General features: G+C 38.1%; 1 protein-coding gene across 3 annotated transcripts in view; it reads left to right on the top strand.

Annotated features, from left to right (window-relative positions):
- The first annotated feature begins 1,016 nt into the window (after positions 1–1,016).
- fip1l1a (FIP1 like 1a (S. cerevisiae)) overlaps positions 1,017–19,673 on the top strand; it is a 52,454-nt gene continuing 33,797 nt past the window's right edge. Inside the window, exons 1-10 of one of the 3 annotated variants that reach the window (XM_022664404.2) lie at positions 1,017–1,303; positions 3,701–3,773; positions 8,254–8,299; positions 8,398–8,489; positions 9,530–9,588; positions 10,286–10,384; positions 11,839–11,966; positions 12,117–12,166; positions 14,677–14,770; positions 15,590–15,716. In XM_022664404.2, the coding sequence (XP_022520125.2) occupies positions 1,237–1,303; positions 3,701–3,773; positions 8,254–8,299; positions 8,398–8,489; positions 9,530–9,588; positions 10,286–10,384; positions 11,839–11,966; positions 12,117–12,166; positions 14,677–14,770; positions 15,590–15,716 (835 nt within the window). In that variant the 5' untranslated portion in view covers positions 1,017–1,236. Of the gene's footprint in view, positions 1,304–3,700; positions 3,774–8,253; positions 8,300–8,397; positions 8,490–9,529; positions 9,589–10,285; positions 10,385–11,838; positions 11,967–12,116; positions 12,167–14,676; positions 14,777–15,589; positions 15,717–19,673 lie in introns of all 3 variants that reach the window. The other 2 variants (XM_022664402.2, XM_022664401.2) reach the window with 2 other exon arrangements.

Genomic DNA, 19,673 nt, shown 5'->3' with positions numbered 1-19,673 from the left:
GTTATTAAGTTGAATTAATGTATTCAAACTTTCTATTTATTCATTGACTGAATTTATAAAATAAAAAAAGCCTTGACATATAAAGTATGTAAAACCTCATTCATGCCACATTTATGTTGACGCCTAACTCTTTTTTTTTCAAGTTTTTCAGGAAACACAATAGCACATTACAGTTGTGGCTATTTAAAGATTAACAATGGTTTGAAAATCAACCAAACCCTAAACCCTAAACCTAAAACTTGTGCTTGCATTTCAACATTGAATCAACGTTGATGTTAAGGTTGAATCAATGTTGGATTTGTGATGATTTTGAAAAGTAAATCAACGTTAAAATAGTTATTTGTGATGTTCAAAATTGTATGGAACAGGAAAGAAAATCTATAAGCCATTATGAAAAATTAATAACTAAAATAAAATCACTTTTTATCCCTCTATCCAACCGTTTTTTTTATTGTATGGTAATGAAATATAAAATTCTAATTCAAAAGGAAGAAAGGTTGATTACGTTGATTAAACTGTAAAATTTCAATGTTTGCACCACCATTTAACATTAAGTGTTGTTTCAACATTGAAACAACATTTACTTCAATCATATTTCAACGTTGGAGATCAGTTGCCAACTGGGAAGGTCAATAAATCACTGAATATAAATCTAATCAAATTTTGTAAATAAGTAAATGAAAAATCTGTTAACAATAACAATTAAATTATTATATATTCATTGGCTGATTGTAACTTTTTTTTCTTTTTCTCTTTTAAGTAGTTTTTGATTAATTAATCGTGATAAAGTTTTGGGGAAACCGGGCTGTTTGTGTGTGTGTGTGTTCGGGTATTCCACACAATGAAGCTGGAGTGAACAGAGCAGTCAGGTAGCAGACCTGTGTTCCTCTTAACCGGCATATTAACACAGCTCTGAAACCCTGAACCCCTGAACACACGCTCATATTGATCAGTACACACAGAGAACTGGGTTTGATGAGTCATGACTCTCTCCAGCCTCGTCCAGCTCTCTCCCCCCGCTCTTCACTTCCTGTGTGCTGGAGAGAGTTAGTGAGTGAGTGAGCGTGCGCGTGGTCGCTCGCTCGCCCTCGTGTCCGCTCCGTGTCCCTGGAAACGCCGCCGCGGCCGCACAGCCCGGCCGTCGTGGCGCTGACAGCTGCTCAGACCGCTCGCTCCACAGCCCAGCTTACACTGACCCAGTCCCAGTTCACCCAGTAAACTCCACACACGCCCAGAATGACCACTGAGGGAGCGGGGAGAGCAGGCTGTGCTAGTGGGGATGACGAGGAATGGCTTTATGGAGGTGAGAACAAAACAAACAAACAGTCTAAATAACGAAACCCACACCCAGCTGATCACACTCAAAACCAGTTTTACACTCAAAACTTCTAACACAGTCACTCCAGCACTGGACTAAACTCCTTTAACCACGACGACCAGCTGACAGACCCTCTACTACACAGACCTGTGGCTTCAGCAGCAGCGAGTTTAGCCTGTGTTCAGCCTGTGTTCAGCTACTCATCCACTGTGTGTGAGAGAAACCTTACATTCCAGCCTTTAATTTTTGTAAATAGTCTGCCTGACATTACACCACTAAATCTTGAGGTTTTCTATTCAAGCATTACATGAAAAGCTTTCATGTTTGATAAGGAACATTACTGATAAGCATAACTGTAATATAAAAAAAATAATTCTGCTAATGTCAAAATATGATAAATAAAATCATAAAATTGGCCTTTTCCTGAAAGTCATTTTGAAATCGATACAAATCCAGAACACAAATCAAACAGTTCATGTATCCAAACCTTTAGTTTCGTTATGTTTGTCTAAATGTTAAGTCTATTTTCACACATACAGAACTTGGGTCGATTCCTGTTACTGATCTTAAATTATGAAGTGGAATAGAGATTTTAAAACCCTTAAATATTCAGAATGTAAATAACTTATTTTAATGCAGAAAAAAGGGTTTTGTATCACATACACCTGTAGGTGACGAGGCATTTTAAGGGGATTTAAAGGGGTTTTAAATATAAAGAAAGATAAAGATACACTCCTGAGTCAAGTCCTCAGCCACCATGTGGCAGAGATAAACTCTCACAAAACACACAGACACTGCCAGTTTAATCTGTTAGTCTGCTGACACAAGCAGAGCTGAAACTAAACTGCTACCAGCCCCTTTCTGAGGTGATTAGTGATGTGTGAAGTTTAAAAAAGTCTGTAAAACTAGCCGAAGATCAGATTGTAGTGTCAATGATATTGGTCCTAGCTATGTGTTACGTAGCACAACTGAACTTTAACGTTGAAATCTGGTTTCAAATTTGAAGTATGGTAGAAGTAATGTCTGTTGTTGCTTAATTTTGAAACAACATTTAATGTTAAATGGTTGTGCAAATGTTAAAGTTTTAAAAATAAATAAACCTAATGTCCTAGACCGTTTGCATTTTCAATTAGCAATTTACATTTTATCTCCATACAATTTCAAAATTGGTTTGGAGGGATAGAAAAATGGTTTAATTTCCAATTGCAGTATTGCTTCTTAATTTGGCACCAATTCTTCACCATACCTAGGGGTATGTTCATGTTCTATTAGTTTTACTGTTGTGTTTTTAATACTATTAACCATAGTATTTTCTAGTTTTAGCCACTTGTAATAATTAAAGCTTTTTGTTTGTAGTTGTACAGTTCCTACTTCTCAGATAAGTGTATTCAGATAAACTTATAACTTTTATTTAGATAATAAAAATAAAATTGTTAATTTTTCCTTTTCCATATAATTTTGAGCATCCCGACTGTGAGCTATGGTTTATTAAAACAATGTTGCCACTTTTCAAAATCAACACCAAACCCAGCATTGATTTAACCATTACATCAGTGTTATTTCAGCATTGAAAATGCCAGGTGGGATTTGTCTTTGCTATGTGTTAAATAAATAAAAAAATGGCTTTGCTCAGATTTAAGCAAAATTGTATATCAATGTTTGACAGCACTATTTAATGAATCTTAAAAAATTGGGCTGAGGCCACCATGTTAACATAGCATCAATGTAGCGCTCACAGTGCAGCTACAAGCAGAGCAGTAATGGAACTATTTTAACTTGGAGTTTTTATTACCAAACAGATCATATTTTCTCCTCCTTTTTAACTCAAAATAATAACATAAAATAATAAACAGAGTAGGGGTGTGCCATATCAGATCGTACACGTTAATATCGCCAAAAACACCATGAAATATCGTGATATTATTTTAGGGCTATATCGTCCACCCCTGAAACAGTGATAACGGAACTGTGGTATAATCACAATAGTACACTCAAGGTTTGTGCTATAACCCGTAGTGCCTACGGCCGCACCACAGCAGTTCCAATATTACATGTTATAGCACACCCTCTCATGTATTATTGCTTAAGTGTATCATGGTGCAGTTTTCCTGAACAGGATTAAGTCTAGTTGTAGACTATAATTTACTCCACAATACAATTTATTCCAAGAGTAGGCCTAATCTCTGTATGCAAACTGCATCTATATGTTTTAAATGCTGTTGCTTTGTCCATTTGGTCGCTGTTAAAGCCTTGTGACAAGTTAATTATTATGGAACATTTTTATTTCTACATGATCACACAATGTTAGGAGTGGTTTGTGTTTTCAATTTTTCGTGTTTCAATGTGCTGTGAGTACTCACTCACTACGGCCATTTCTCATAGAGAACGACGAAGAAGATGATGCCAATCCTGCTGTTGACAACGATGATGAGAAGACCGAGACTGAAGTGTTCAGGTACATGCTTTAAACCCAGTGCCAGCTGATCTACATGTGCATTTACATGACCTGTTCTTCCCAACTTCTGCTAAGTATAAGCAGAGTTGAGTAAGTCGCACTCATATACATGTAGGCTTGTAGGCTTTCTTCTCGTCTGAGAATCCCTTTCTCTTGTTGACTCATACACACTTTCTGTGTGCTCTTCCAGTGGTGTTCCAGCTTCTGCCCCTGGCATTGTGAGCACTGGTTATTTCCAGGCCCCTCTCTCGCTCTAACGATGTGCTCGGTCGCATTTGTATTAGAGTCACCGCTTGCAAGGGTGCGTGATCAGGGCACTGAGTCAGAGCAAAAGCGGTTGACACATTTATTTCTCGTTAGGTAGAGTTGTAGCGCACTAATGAAGCATGTTCATTTAATGCTCCTTTTTAGTGCTGGGTGATGACTGAAGCAAGGAAAGTCATCACGCTCTGAATGTGTAGCGGAAACAGTTCTGCATGTTAACAGGCCACATTAACATGTTGTTTTTTGTATTCTCAGTCAGCAGGAGATCTGATGTCACGGATGGCAGTCAATAACAAACAATAAAGAATATCATGAGGCATTTACTTGTCATTTGAATTATTCATTACGTAGGTGAACACCTAGGCCGACCTCTGTGGACCTCACAGCATGTAAAACTTCAGGCTGAGGTTTATTTATTTAAACAGTGATTGTTTATGTATACCCTTTACAAAAATAGGACCATGGCAACTCCAATAACGTGCACATGTGACTGTGAATCAGGCAATGTTTTGGGAAGTCTGACACCCACCCTCTTATACATTTTTGGGAATTCCTAAGCTGTTTCCTGAGGTTTTTCCTAAAAAGTTTTAATAAGACTCTCCAATGACTTTAATATCATAATAAAATAGGTTCCGCTATTTTTGGATATCAAAGTATATTGTATTTTTTGCATTATAAGGCACACTTAAATGTTTTTCCCAAAAATTGTCAGTGCACCTTATAATCTGGTGCGTCTTATGAATGAATTCTACCAGTCAGGTTGTAAGTATCAGTAAAGCCACCCCACTAAATTGCAGCGTTATACAGGAGTTTCAGTAAAGTTTTTTCTGCACCGAGACTAGAGCAGTATTAGCATTAGCAGTATTAGCACTAGCTCTTCCGCCTTTTAGAGTCGAGTATGTCAGACTGTAGTTTCTGTGTTTACCATGTTAAAACAAACTATGTGGGACGAACAGGTAGCTAATATCACCCTGGGAACAACAGCTGTTGTGTGGCATTTCTAGCGCTAGCCGCTAATGCTAATCCTGCTGCACCCAGCCTTAGTGGAAATTTTAAAATATAAGCTTACCGTAAATAAACTGAACCTCTTTACTTACACAAATAAACAGTTTTCAGGAGAGAAATCTGTTTTTTTTTGTTAGGAACAGTTCTGTTGGTTACTTAGCTTAGTACTCATACTTTGCTGAATTAGAAAGAACACATGGCGACACCCCTATTCCTTACTAGTGTCACATAATGCGCAAAAATAATGCAAAAAATATAATCTCAGTCTCAGGTTCTGGCTTCATTTTCTTTTCTGTGCTGACCACTATCATGGTCCACTTACAGTGTTTAATCAGAAAGGCTTGTTTAGCTGCAGTTCTAGAAGAGGCAATTTAATCATGCTTATACATGCAACTCCACACATATCAGCCTCAGCCTCAGTGGCTTGTCATCGCTTCGATGCACTTAATGTTGTTTGCTGATTAGATCATGGGTAAGCACTGTTGTATTAGTCATTATAGTTTCCTTAGCTGGATGCTGTGTTTCTCATGGATTTCACAGCATAACTTTCATTCGAGTGTCATTCGAGCTTAAAGATACCTAAAGATGCTTGAAGTGCAAATTTCACTTTTCAGCTCAATGGTGTCAATGGGTTAAAGAGTCCTGATGTAGGGATCTGCTGATGAAGCTTGGTATGTGAAAGCTGATCCCCCGATATGGTGTGTACTCATATATGTCCCAGTACACATTTGATACTGGGAATCAAATGAGGCTTCCACTGAAGTAATGCTTTATGATCAGTTTGCTTACTAATTGGCCATTATCTTATAAACCTTATAGAATCTGGGCTTTTGCTGCTGAAGCCGGACATGTAAGTGCCACTCTTTACAATACCTCTACAGACTTTTCCACCTTCACAAACATCCAACTCCCAGAATGAACCTTTCATGTGTTTCAACCAGCCAATCAGCACCTAATTGTTAGATCAGCATCACCGGTGTTTTGATTAATTTCAGGTGTTTTTCCATGTATGTATACAAGTCGTGAAGTGCTGCCCCTGTTTTTTCATCTGCATACTGAGCGTTATTTCTTTGTTTGTCTATTTACGTGTATGACCTATTTTTGACTTTTGTCTCTGATGTTGTCTTGCCCTTTTGTTAGTTCTCCCGGATGTTTTTTGACCTGCTTTGACCCTTATTTTTTGTCTTTTGTTTATACCTTTTGCACTGTGTTTTGGCTCTAATGTGTTTGGTTAGGCTTATTTCTGGTTTTGACTTCCGCTTGTACTCAGATCACATTTGTTGGTTCAGCTCTGATTATTAAAGTCTCTCCTAATTTATTTTTACTGCAAGCATCTCACTCCAGTCTGTGGCATTACAGAAAGGTAATCCACCAAACTGTTTATGACAATAAAGATGATGATGGTAATGAAACATATAGTTGTATTTAGTAGGGTTAGATTGGGTATAGATGCACAGGCTGCTCTGAAAGGTAGTAAGTAGCTCCAAACTGCTCTCCAAGCTGTAGCCTCACCTCCATATTCTCCATCTGTCTTTAGCTTTCAGTGCACTGAAAGCTGTCTTTAGCTTTCAGTGCATTCACCCAGCACTTGACATACATCAAACATCTCGCGGAACACAGGCTTCTCTTGTCTTGGCAATCTCACTTTTGAAAGTCAGCACAGTGTAGCGTCTTTTTTGCTCTAGGACACCTATTATCAGAGCTTGAAGACTTTGATAAATGTGCTGACTTGATTTAGATTCCCTACAGAAAACACAAAGGCTTGGCTGAAATGCTCTGCAGGCTCGGCCATCTGCTTCTTTCCTCTGTTTACATCAGCTAGAACATTTTAAACCGTTGAGGCGAAATGAATTGAATTGCACTGATAATCTTGTGACAATGATTGCTGTCAAGGTGTGGGATATGCAGTGCTGTAAAATATTAGTTGCCTCATAGATTTTTTTGCCTTTGCTTTTTTTGTCACACATATTTTTTTGTCACATATCAGACAATACCAACATTCTCAAGCAATACAACAAACAGTTTTTAAATGATTATTTCATTTAGGGAAAAAGCCATCCAATCAAACCTGACACCCCCCATGAAAAAGTAAATATTATGTGGACTGGTGAGACAAATGTATCATAAAACATGGTGGTGGTAGTGTGATGATGAGCTGAGACTGCTTTGCTGCTTCAGGATCTGGACAATTTTCTGTACTTGATGGAACCATGAATTATGCTCTGTACCAGAAAATCCTGAAGGAGAATGTCTGGTTATCAGTGACCTTAAGATCAGATGTACTTGGGTTCTGCAGCAGGACAATGATCCGAAGCACACAAACAGGTCCACCTGAATGGCTTTAAAATGAAGGTTTTGGAGTGGCCTAGTCAAAGTCTGATTGAGATGCTGTGGCATGATCTTAAACAGAAGGTTTGTGCTTGAAAACCCTCCAATATGGCTGAAAACTTCCAAGTGGGCCAAAATTCATGTCAAAGACTCGCTACCAGTTTTGGCTAACACTTAATTGCAGCTGTTGCCCTCAAGTGTGGCACAACTAAGTCATTAGGTTTAGAGGCAAATACTTTTTCACACAGGGTCAGGTTGGTTTGAATAGATGTTTTTCCCTTAGTAATTGAAATTATAATTTAAAAACAGCTTTTTGTATTTACTTATGTTATATTTGTCTGATATTAAAATGTGTTTGTTAATCTTAAAAATGAAAGTATAAGTATAAGTGAGCAAAAATGTGATGGCTATAAATTCATCACATGGGTCAGAACTTTTGCAAAATAGCAGGTCTATGAAGTACTCAGCACCTAACAGGGGTGAGAACTTTTACAGGTCATGGGAACCCAAGCCTTAATTATGCATGTTAGGGAAATGCCACTGTTACAGAAACTGCTGCAGTTAACACTGACTGTTTCATGAAGTCCACATCTTAATGGATCAGAGCTGTTTTGGTGGTGAAGAACCTACACAATATTAAGCTGATGGCTGTACACTAAACCCAAATGAAGTGAAGGGACTAGTTTTACATGCTTACAAGCTGTGGAACAAAACATTTGCCAACCTTTTATTTTATAGTATCTTATTGTATGTTTCTGTTTCTTTGTGTAGCACTAGACTGAATTTAGATGAATAAATGAAAAATACAATATCAATTTAGAAAAAATATGTCTAATTTATGGTTTTCATTTAATCTCTGGTCTGTTCTGATTTCTTTCCCCAGTGCGCTGGTCGGAGAAGTGGAAGATGTCAATGGGACAGCCAGCCAGGTGCTTATGTTTTGATGTTTTTAGCAAAACAGTGAATTTTTTCCACTAGTTAAGCTAATTTGCCACAAATTTAACACTTGTTTTCTCTTGTTACGAAGGAAGGTGATGAAGAGACTGACTCAGACAGTGACGATGATGACGAAGTGTGTGTTACCATCGGCAACATCAAAAGGGGTAGCAGCCAAAGCATGTGAGTGGCCACTTAGAGTTGTACTAGGAGTTAAATAGAATAATCGAACAGTCTGCAGTAGACAGCTGTAGACTTGTCGTAAGAAGAATCTATCTTATACTATGGTATATATGGCTGCGCAATGTATAATTTCAGCATCATCATTGCAATGTGGGCATGTCACAAAAGAAAAAAATCACACTTCCCATTTTCAGTGACAAAACTACTAAAGGCATATTATTTCTGTTAAATATTATTAAAGGTCTCCTTCTGCTAAAATCCACTTTTTCATGTTCTTGGTGAAATACAGTAGATCTCAGTAAAGATACAGGAAATTCATGGCCTCACCTATCTTGGCTCGGGTCCGCCCACAGACAGAGCTAAAGCCAGGCTGCTGCAGAGCCAACAATGTCAGTTTACAGCTCTGTTTACACCAACTAGTAAGCGTTAACTATCTTGTGCAAGTAACTATAGGTTAAAATTGGATCACCGGTTGATTCTGCATTTTACCGAGACCTTTAATATACACTGTGTGAACGCGGTTTGACAAGGTAGCACAACTCAACATATGACTGGTCACTGATCACTCAGTGCTATATTTTTATAATATAATACGCTGTATCTTTGAAAAGATTTTGATCTTTGAGTTTTTAGAGCTAAACAATTGACTGTGGGGCGAAGACAGGTAGGCGTTCTATACTGCATATCAAAGGCGATATGTTTGCATGTATGAACAATCATGAGTAAAAGCCCAAATCCTGTCTTTCTTCAAAGACCTCTAATTCAGTGAAATAAATCAGGCTTATATATAAACACTGGAGCACTTTTTTTTCACAAAAAAAACCCTCACATAGCATTTATTCATACTAGAGACCACAACTAAACTGTTTAAAATAAATGTAAAAACAATTAAATGAGGTCTTTAAAGTATTGGAAAATATCGCAACAACAATTGCTATATCATTTTTTCTCATATCATGCAGCATTAGGAGTATGTCTTTCCCAAGAAATTTAATGTTGTTGTTTATGATGATGATGATGTGTGTATTTTCCTGTTACAGTAGCAGTAGCACTCCTGTCAGTTTTAACATAAAGGCCTCCAGCAGATCCACTTCGTCAGGTAATATTTCATGTTTATCTTTAGTCTTGAAGACTCATTAAAGAAATAATCCAAATTGCTTTAGACTATTTTTTGCCAGTTACTACAACCAACTGAGTAGTACTGAAGAAGCTGCCCATTTTTCTTAAGCTTAAGCTTAAGTTTTTGTTTTGTTTTATGTACAGAGAAATGGAACGAATTGTCTAGGGTAATACACTATGTGATTTAGATGCAGCAGATCAGAGATAAAACTAAAAAATGCTGATATATCCTTATCCTATTATCTTACGACTCAGCATGTGTTTGGGTTTATGTATTCTAATTACAGACCTAGTTTGTTTTTACATGACCATTTATGTTTTGTTTTTGTGCCTTAAGAGTTTTGTGTGTCTGTTCCGATTTGCTGCTTATTCAGAAAGCAGCATAGTCTATAACATTTCCTCAGCAGCAGACAAAGATTAATGTGTAAATTTACATAAATGCTTTGCTTTTCCTGTCACTGTAATAACAGGGATGAAACTTGGGTTTTTTATGATACGGACGCTTTAACAATTTTCTTTTCCAATATGTACATACACTACTTTGTCACCTCCAGTGACCCTGATGTTGTGTTTTGACCATGATAACTAGTGCCTGAACAAAGCAAAGCACTTCTCACTTCAGTGTGTTTCCTTTTTGTCATCCCTGTGTGCATCCCTTTGTTCTCTTGGGACAAAAGCCAGAGGAGTGGATCTAGACGCTTCAGGCAGCATCAGTGGTGCTTCTGTCCTGGAGCCGGGTGAGGAGTCATTTGAGGAGAAGCCTTGGAGGAAGCCAGGTGTGTGTGGCTGTTTGGGTGTTAATGCAGCATTTTACTTTAGATTCAAAGGACGAGTGAGTCTGACGGGCACAAAAGAAGAGAAAAACATATTCACTCTGTATGTGGCATAATAGCTCTTCTTCTATGTCATTCTTTTTTTGTAAAGGGATGTGTGAGTGTGAAGATCCTTTTTTAAGTTTTTCTACTAGATTAAACTATTTTTAAAGTCCCACACCACTGTTGCAAATTTGAAGTTATAGTTTATGTTAATGGTACAATTTTGGCAAATTCATTCTATTGACAAAATGTTGGGATTTACATTATTTAAAGAGTTCTTCTAAGTTTCTTTAGTTAAGTGGTGGTTCTGTATGGAATCATGACATCTCAAAGAACTGTTTGTAGGCTTCAGTGCATGGTTAATGGTTTCTTATCTTTGGTTTAATGAAATACTTACGGTAATTTAGCCTAGTTCTGGACTATTTTTTTTTCCCTTTCAATTGCTTTTCCTCTCTACCATGCAGAATATCTGCCAATTTGAATGCAAAACCACTGTTTTATTGCATTTCACTGCACTTGATCTCCCTATTAAAAAACAATACACGCACATTTACATTTTCAAAACCAAACACTGAATTTGTGTCAGAATTACACACAAACCTCCTCAAAATTCAATCAGCTCAACTGCATTGTATTTCTATGTGTGGTGCCTGCATATGTTCAAAAGCAAATCACAATGCACAGGATTGCATTTTGTCTAGGAGCAGTGCGGTATTCAAGCGCAAAACAAAACAAACAAGAAAAAAAAATGTAAAAAAAGGCCAGTGTGAAAATGCTTCAAGTGTGAGAACCGAGCCTGTGTTAAAATCCACTCTTTGAAAAGCATGCAGTCACCTGCAACTGTGCAGCCTTCATTTATAGAATTAGAGTGTTTATTTCCTGTCTTATATCCTGTCGCAAAATACATTTTCTCTGGTTTAAAGTACAGCTATGAGTGCTTGTCTCTGACTGGTTTCTCAGTCCAGCCCCAATTTCAGTAGTGGTTTCTGATTGGACAGTGATTACATTTCATTTTGGAAAGAATACCATGCTACCCCTAGACAAAATTCAATCATGTGCGTTGTAATTTGCTTTTAGACATTCACAGCCCCCTCGTTAAAATTTGTGTGTGTTGATTTTACAGTCAAGTGCAGAGATTAAGTGCAGTGAAATCTAATAGTGTAATTGTGGTTTTACATTTATTTTTGGCATTTTTGGCATGTTAGTGTGGAAAATCAATGCATTTTGTGGATTGCATTTACATTTTTTCACAGTAGCGTTTGCTTTTACAGTTTGGCACTAATTCCTCTCCATAATCCAGGACTAGGTTTAGTGTCTTGGTAATGATGTCATTTTACGACCTTGTTGTCTTTGTTTGTTTGTGTTTCTTTGTGTGTGTGTGTGTGTGTGTGTGTGTGTGTGTGTGTCATGCCCAGGTGCGGATCTGTCTGACTATTTTAATTATGGCTTTGGTGAGGACACCTGGAAGGTGTACTGTGACAAACAGAGGAGAATGCGCATGAGTCTGGAGGTCATGACTTTGGGCTCCTCCAGCAAAACCATGGTACTTCATCATCTTTAAGCCTGTCCTTCTTCAGCAATCTAATATACACACAAACATTTACAGTAATTTCTCTCTCTCTCTCTCAATCTCTCTCCTTCTCTTTTCTATTTCTGCTATCTCTTTTTTCATTTCCTGTCTTTCTCTCTGTAGGTGAATTATGATCGTGGTAATTGCCCCTCTGTACTTGATTCTTCCACCAGGTATGTGCTGCATGTCTGTCTTTGAATTCAATCTTTCTTTTTATCCCGCTGGCGTGATGTTCACAATGCATCTAAATGGGATTCAGGATAGTTAAAGTGCTGGGAACGTGATTGCATGGTTAGTGTTCCCTCTCTGAATGATGTCACAGTGTGTGAGCAGCAGGGAGGTTAAAGCATTTAGTTTAATCATTGCCGTTAGAAACTTACAGCCTTACTTCTAGCTTAGTAGTAAGAAACTTAAACCAGCAAACGGAAAGCTGTGGGTTAAAATCCTAGTAATGACTTGCTACCTTTTAGAGATTCACAGGGTTGGCAACAAAAAGGAAAAATGCTCATTGTGTGTGGATCAATAAAGTCAGACTAGGTAAAAGATATTTATTGTATATTTCATTTGTTTCACTTTAAGTGCAGATCTGTCTCTGGGATAATGACATTTGGCTGTGGCCTTGAACTCCTGCCATATTTGTGTGCATCACTCTTTCCTGTCTCATCCCTCTTTCTTTTACTCCTTATTCAGCCATTCTCCTTCTGTTCTATTGTTTCCATCTATGGATCTCTCTCTCACTCACTGGCTGTCTCTTTATCTCTGGCCCTCTCTCAGACAAACACAATTACCAAGTTAAAAGCATTTATATCTGTAAAATCTGGAAAACGGGCAAAAAGACTTCAAGAAGGCTGCTGCTTTTGATATAGCTTTGTGACGTACTTATATCCCTTTTTATGGATAAGATCATTTTTCACAGTGTCAGAAACCACAAAGCTGATTTCAGATTGCTCAACAACTTGATACTTCTTAAGGAAAAAGTGTAAGAAATTGAGCAGTTAGTTTTACGTGACTTCAGTTTATGACCAGATTAAGCCCTTTTATTTTGAGTGTGTGTGTGTGTGTGTGTGTGTGTGTGAGAGAGAGAGAGAAACAGAGATAGAGAGAGAAACAGAGATAGAGAGAGAAATAGAGAGAGAGAGAGAGAAACAGAGAGAGAGAGAGAGATAAACAGAGAGAGAGAGAAACAGAGAGAGAGAGAGAGAGAGAGAGAGAGAGAGAGAGACTGCAGTGGGTGGTGAGCACTAGGTCAGTTCTGTGTGTTTCTGGGTTTTGTGTAGAGGTGAATGCAATATTGATGTGGTCTGTTATACTTGATAAAGTCTTAGTGACTGAAATAGGTTAGTGTTTAATTTATGTGTGGCTGGGTCAGACTGTGTGTGTGTGTGTTGTACAACTTTTCATGCATACACTATGCTTTCTTGTAGAAGACTGCATGAATGAGTATGATGTGTATTATGGAGGGATTGAGTGTGTTTCATCACTGGGGAGTCTATAATACATTATGTTTATTAAACTGATGTGTGGAAAAATACCATGTACTCCAAGTTGCCCAATGCTCAAAATTAGGCAGTGGCAATTCATTTGACATGAAAAAAAGTGGACAAAGTTACCTGTAACTTCTGTAACTTAATCTACAGAATTGTCAGTTCTATTCTTCTCCAAGCGTGTTAGGCTAGCCAATTATGTTACACTGGCACATTATTGATAATATCCAGCAAATAACACAAATCTTACCATAAGCGTTTTATTGGGAATATAGCAAATATTGATTGGCTTTTCCGAGAATAAAGACCAAAAAATGATTAAGAAGAAATTTCAAGAAAAAACAGCTAAAATCTATCATCATAATCGGGCACTGCTGTTTCCCAGTTCCTGAACCAGTTTCTCCTTAGAAATGCATCATCACTCTGCATTTGACAGAACCAGAGCTTGAGTACATGTTCAGAAAGTTTTGTTACATTTAAATGTATTTTTCGTGCATTAGCCTGGCCTTTTCTAATTCTAATGCTGAGCAGAGCATCTTGTAAGTGGGAACCTGCTGGCATGCAGATGGAGAGAAGATGTATGGGCCGTTCTCTCACGTACTCCCAGAGGTGAAAAGAGATGAATTAACATAAAGTATTCAGTGTTGCTATTTTAATTATTTAATTATTAAGGCTTTACAGAGTAAAGGAATCCCTTCTTTTCATGACCCGAGGAGACAATTAGCTAATTAAACTTGTTAAATAGCTACTGTGCAGTTTTCTGCTGAAGTTTGGGCATCCCCTAGTTAAAGTGAAAATAGGTTAAAATATTCTGTATAGAACACACTTCTGCACACATTTAACATTTAGCACAGTTAATATACAGTGCTGCATTGTAATATGTTTAAGTCAGGAGACAGTATCACTAGGAAGTTTGTGTTTAATTTCAATTTAATCATTTAATTCTTCTGTGTAAAGCAAAACTCAATGCAATAAATGACCTAAGAACATAGGGTCTGGCTAGTGCTCTAATCAGTGGGAACCCACTGAGCAATTATAACATTCAGTCAAACATTTCTAGTACCTGGTGATCAGTCCTGTAAAGGGTGGAGCCTTCAATGTTTACTCATGCTTTGCATCCCTGTTTTCTCTCTGCATCTCAAATAAACATAATGTCTGTGTGTGTGTGTGTGTGTGTGTGTGTTTGTGCACGAGTGCAGGAAGACAGACACCTCCATCAACGTCACTCCAGGACAGACAGGAACCATAAGCCGCGTGGAAGGGCGAAGACGTGCAGAAGAAAATGACACAAACGTTGGTGTGAGTGAGTGAGTGAGTGAGTGTGTGAGTGAGTGAGTGAGTAAGAGATAGAATGTAATAGAGAGAGAAAAATTGTGGGAGCCATTGCTTTGAAATAGTGCTGGGCGATTATGGCCTAAAATATATATATATATTTTTTTTTCACAAAAAAAAAAAAAATCAATTACAATTGTTTTTTTTCCCCTACTAAAAATCTAACTACAAATGACAGATGAAATGATTTAAAACTAGGTTTACTTGTGAAGAAAAAAAAAAATATATATATATATAATCCATGTTAGTACTTCAGAATACAAATCTGTGACTGAAAATTGAGAAAAAACGCACTAAACGAGTCACAGAAGAAACTTTGAAGGAGTGATTATTATTGTTTTCCGCAATTAATCACGGATCCTCACCGAAGAGCGATGACTCTGCAGTTTTTATAAATGGTAGATTTTTTTTTTCTATCTAAATATATGCTTTATCACACCGTGCGTTTGTGTGGAAAGTGCTGGAGCAGTTTTCAGTATGAGCTCAGTCTTCGAATTGAGTGGAATGGTTAGAAAATATGTGCGCATCAGTCTGTGGGAGGCACCTGTAACCGGTAAGGTAAGACGGATAAACACTTTAGAAATCAGGAGCGTTTTCGGATATTTTAGATTTAAAAGATAAAATGTCTGTTTGTGAAAGTGTGATTACTCCATTTAAAAACTGTAATTCGAATTAACTGAATTAATTGTGAAAATCGCCCAGCACTACTTTGAAATAATGCAGTATTGTTGTATAAAAGTTGTTCGTGTGTGAATGTGTGTGTGTGCGTGTGTGTTGCAGGTGCAGTCCTCGGATGCTGAGTTCCAATCCACCAAGCCGCATCCTTTCCTTCCTCTTAATATACCTCCTCCCCCTTTTCCCCCTTTCCCCATCAGCACCACTCCCTCTGTCATCCCACCCCCTCCACGTAAGTCTTACAAGCACACACACACTCACACACACGCACTCTTCTATGTGCTGGGTTTTGCTTGACAGTGACGTCACAGTGGTGTTGCACACTGCAGGTTTTTCCTTCACCTTTCCCAAGACCTACACATTCATTTAGCTCTGACGTCAGTGCCAGAAGCTGCACAAAGTCAAAGTCACTGTAGGCCATCGGAAGTCCTTGTTCATGTTTTCTTGCACCATTTTGAAAACTGCAGCTGCTCTTTATGTAGCATGAACAGTTCACAAAAAAAAAAACTGACCAGTAGAAATTCTCCAGAATTACTTTGAAAAGCTTTTTGCTACATAAACATTTAGGAACTGTTTTCCTTCTTTTAAAAAGTTACTGTTTCGAAGACATGTGGCGATGGTGTGTGTGTGTGTATCTGTGTGTGTGTGTTAGCTGTTACATTTACTAGAGCTGAATTGTTTAACGGACTGTCAGAATGATATAATATGCTTTTAGTGCCATTAGTAGTGCTCTGTTTATTTTGATTCATGCTTCAAAGTTACAAATGTCTCCAGTAACCCAAAGGAAACCAGTAAAAGAGGTCACAGGTCATCGTGTCCACTCTGTTGGGGTGCCCCATCCATATGGTCAGCCACAGGGGAAGCGTTAACGTCCATGGTCACCTGTAGCTAGCGGGTCATAGGTCTTGTGTCTTGTGGTGTGGTGTAGCACTCTTCCTATTGGCCTGTGCATCAAACAGTCAGTTCAGTCAGTTCAGCAGATGTGTAAGCCAGTCCATATCAGATATAAAGATTATGCTTGATAGGTTTGATAAGTGCATGTTTTCCCTGCGGGGGTATGTACAGTATGTGTGCATGTGTCAAAGACAGACCAACAGAACAGTAGTACACTTAATTTGCATAGTATTCAGTTTTTGTTTGTTTGTTTGTTTGTTTGATTGTTTCAGTTTTTTGCTTTTTACACCTTGAAATGCTGTGATTGGTTAGGACTAGTAAGCTATCTGCCTCAAGTATCTAATTTTAAAGGCTCTAATACATTTTAAAACTATTTTGCAAGATGTAAGAAATAATGACAGTAGTATTTTAATAAGGATTACTGGTTATGGATATTGGAAGGAATCTTTGTGGCTTCTTGCTCTGTTGACACACCACCATAAAAGATACAAATCTCTAAAAATATTCTGTGGACAGTTCTTTACAAAATTCTATAATATATGTGTACATATTACTAAGAGGTCAAAATTTGTATCCATTACGCAAAAAGCATACTTGTTGGCAGGTCTATTGATTTTTATTTTTTTTTTGTCAACGTCCCAATCTTCAAGCATCTATTGCTGTTTTCACACCTGTAGTTGGTTTCTGGTTGGTCCAGATTAGTTGATTTGTACGTTTACTTGTAGTGTTTTCTCCCTCCATTTGGTTTGGTTTCACACAGGCATAAATCAAAACGCAATCAAAATGGGCTACAAAAAAACACACACAAGCATGTTGTCTCTTCTGATTGATCCGAGCTGTCTGGCGCAGAAGTCTGATTCTGAAGATTCTGTGTTCCAGCGCGAATATCTGTGCCGTGTTAAGCTGCTTTAACACTGAACGCTGAAACGCTGTGCTTTCAGGAACAGTAGTGTTTGTAGTAAACAGAGTCGTGCGGCTGTGAGTAGTGAATGCAGCACAAATCGTGTGTTTAAACAGCATGGAACAGACACAGAATTTGTTCATAGCTGTAATAATTAGTGGTAATCTACCTAATGTATCAGATTAAACTGTGCTTTATCAGCAGTTTAGCTCAAACAAAAGGAGTATATTTGATAACTAGGTTGGATCGAGACTGGATCGGGTGTTCTCACGATAAGTAAACTGCTCTTATGGTGTTAGTTTGGAACTGCACGAGTGCGAATACTGTTTTCACTAGGGGTACAAATGAATCCGAACCAAATAGTGCTGGTGTGAAAATGCCTTAGGAATCAAAATAAAAAAATGTAAATTGTGTAGCCACAAGCATTAAAACTTGAAAAAGTTTATATATGTAGGTCATTATGCTACTAACTACTACTGTCTTGTATCTGGAGCAGAAAACAGATCACCTGTAGCCTACAACAATTACTGTTGTTACAATTGCACAGAATGTTATTGTGTTATTACATAGTTATAACACATGATTAAACTGAAGTTGACCTTCAATCTTCATAAGGATTTCTGTGTACTAAAAAAGTTTTAAATCTGAATGTTTTCTTTCATGCTTTTGATCTGCAGTGTTTGTGAGGGAGAGAGAGAAGGGGCCTAAAGCAGAGTAAGAGAAACTTGGCACAGTTTGAGAAGGGAATGAAGGTATTCTTCTAAGCTCAGTGTGGATGTATAAATTTGAAAGGCTGGTTTAGTTTTCAGAAGCCCTTTCCTGTGCATTTGTGTGTATGACCTGGTACTTGCGTATGCACGTCTGCGGCTGATTTCCTGCATATGTGCAAAAGCTTTGTCCGTGTGTGTGTGTAACCATCTGCAGGTTTTCTGGGCATCTCGGGCTCACTGTCTGTATCCTGGTCTTCCTCATCAGCTACAGCTCTGTGCAGGAAGTCCACAGCTGAGCTCGCTCAGCCCCTTCATCTTCAAAGCCTCATCAGAAAAAAAAAAATCACACCCGGCCAAATCCTGCACCCCCTTCCGACCCCTGCAGACAGCCTGACCCTCATTCGCCCCAAAATGCCCGTTCATCCTCTTAATAACACCAAAATATCAAACATCCGTGCCAGACCCAGCCTTTGAAGTGTGCCCTTTTAAGCCGGACTGGGCTGCTTTATCACAGTACCCTTCTATCTTTAAACCAATCCTCTGTGCCTAAAACCCACAATCCCTTACTCCCTTAACACACATACACACACACATATATACAGTATATATATATATATATATATATATATATATATATATATATATATATATATATATATATATATATAGTATATATACACACACACACATGCGCTGGCCTGTCCCGTGTTTCCTTTTGTGATGTAGATGTGCGGTGTTGGGCTAAAAATAGCGGCCCCGGGGCAGCAGAAAGTGCCACGGCAGCAAATCTGCAGCACGAGAAATGTGCTGAATGACCCAGCTGGAGGGAAGGGGGGAGGGTGGGGGTGCTGGTGGTGGAGAGCACTGCAGTTAGGAAAAGAAAAGGTGTATAAGGAAATATGTCTAAGGAAGGAATGTGGGTGAAAAGGAATGAAAGTAGAGGACAGAGCCTCCTTAGAAAATGATGAATTTCTTGAGCCAAAAACCCTTGGGATCAGTTGTGGCCTGAGCGTTGTTTCTGTCGCTAAACTGCGTGTGCTAATATAGTTAGTGATGTATTTTTTTTGTTTTTGCAAAAACCAAACAGACACAGATTGAGAGTTAAAGTGTATATATATCTGGGCTATTTTAATGCCTTGTTTATGTAAGGGTGGGACAACATATCAGTATTGCGATATATCGTATAGTTTAAGTGGAGTCAAATATGATTTTTTTTATTAAAACATTGGAGCTCTTAACTCCCTAAGACTCAAACCCCAATTTGACATATCAAAGTCACTGTGTGAAAAATATTGGTCGTCAAATTTCTTTGAAACTAACACCAATAAATACGTAGTGCAAATCCTGGCATTTGTTTATTTAGGAGTATCTTCTTCAGTAACCACCTTCAGATGCCATGAAGTATTGTCTAGCAATATATCGAATAGCGCAGAATCACAGTATTATAATGTCATCATTATTGTTCGCAATATATCCTGATAATATTGTTTTCGTGAGATGCCCTGTGATAGGTTTATCCTTAAAATGTTCAACGATTTTCAGGATTAATTAGGTTACTTCGAATTACAGCAGGGCATTTGAACTTAAATGAAGGTATGTTTTGAGTTTACGCATTCCCTGTGTATGTCTCTCTGTGTACCTTCTGACTGCTGGGTCACGGTGGCCACGCCCCTATCCCCAGGGG

The sequence above is a fragment of the Astyanax mexicanus genome, chromosome 1 (genome assembly GCF_023375975.1).
Source record: "Astyanax mexicanus isolate ESR-SI-001 chromosome 1, AstMex3_surface, whole genome shotgun sequence".
Classification (NCBI taxonomy): domain Eukaryota; kingdom Metazoa; phylum Chordata; class Actinopteri; order Characiformes; family Acestrorhamphidae; genus Astyanax; species Astyanax mexicanus.
This window is presented reverse-complemented; position numbering and strand designations above follow the sequence as displayed.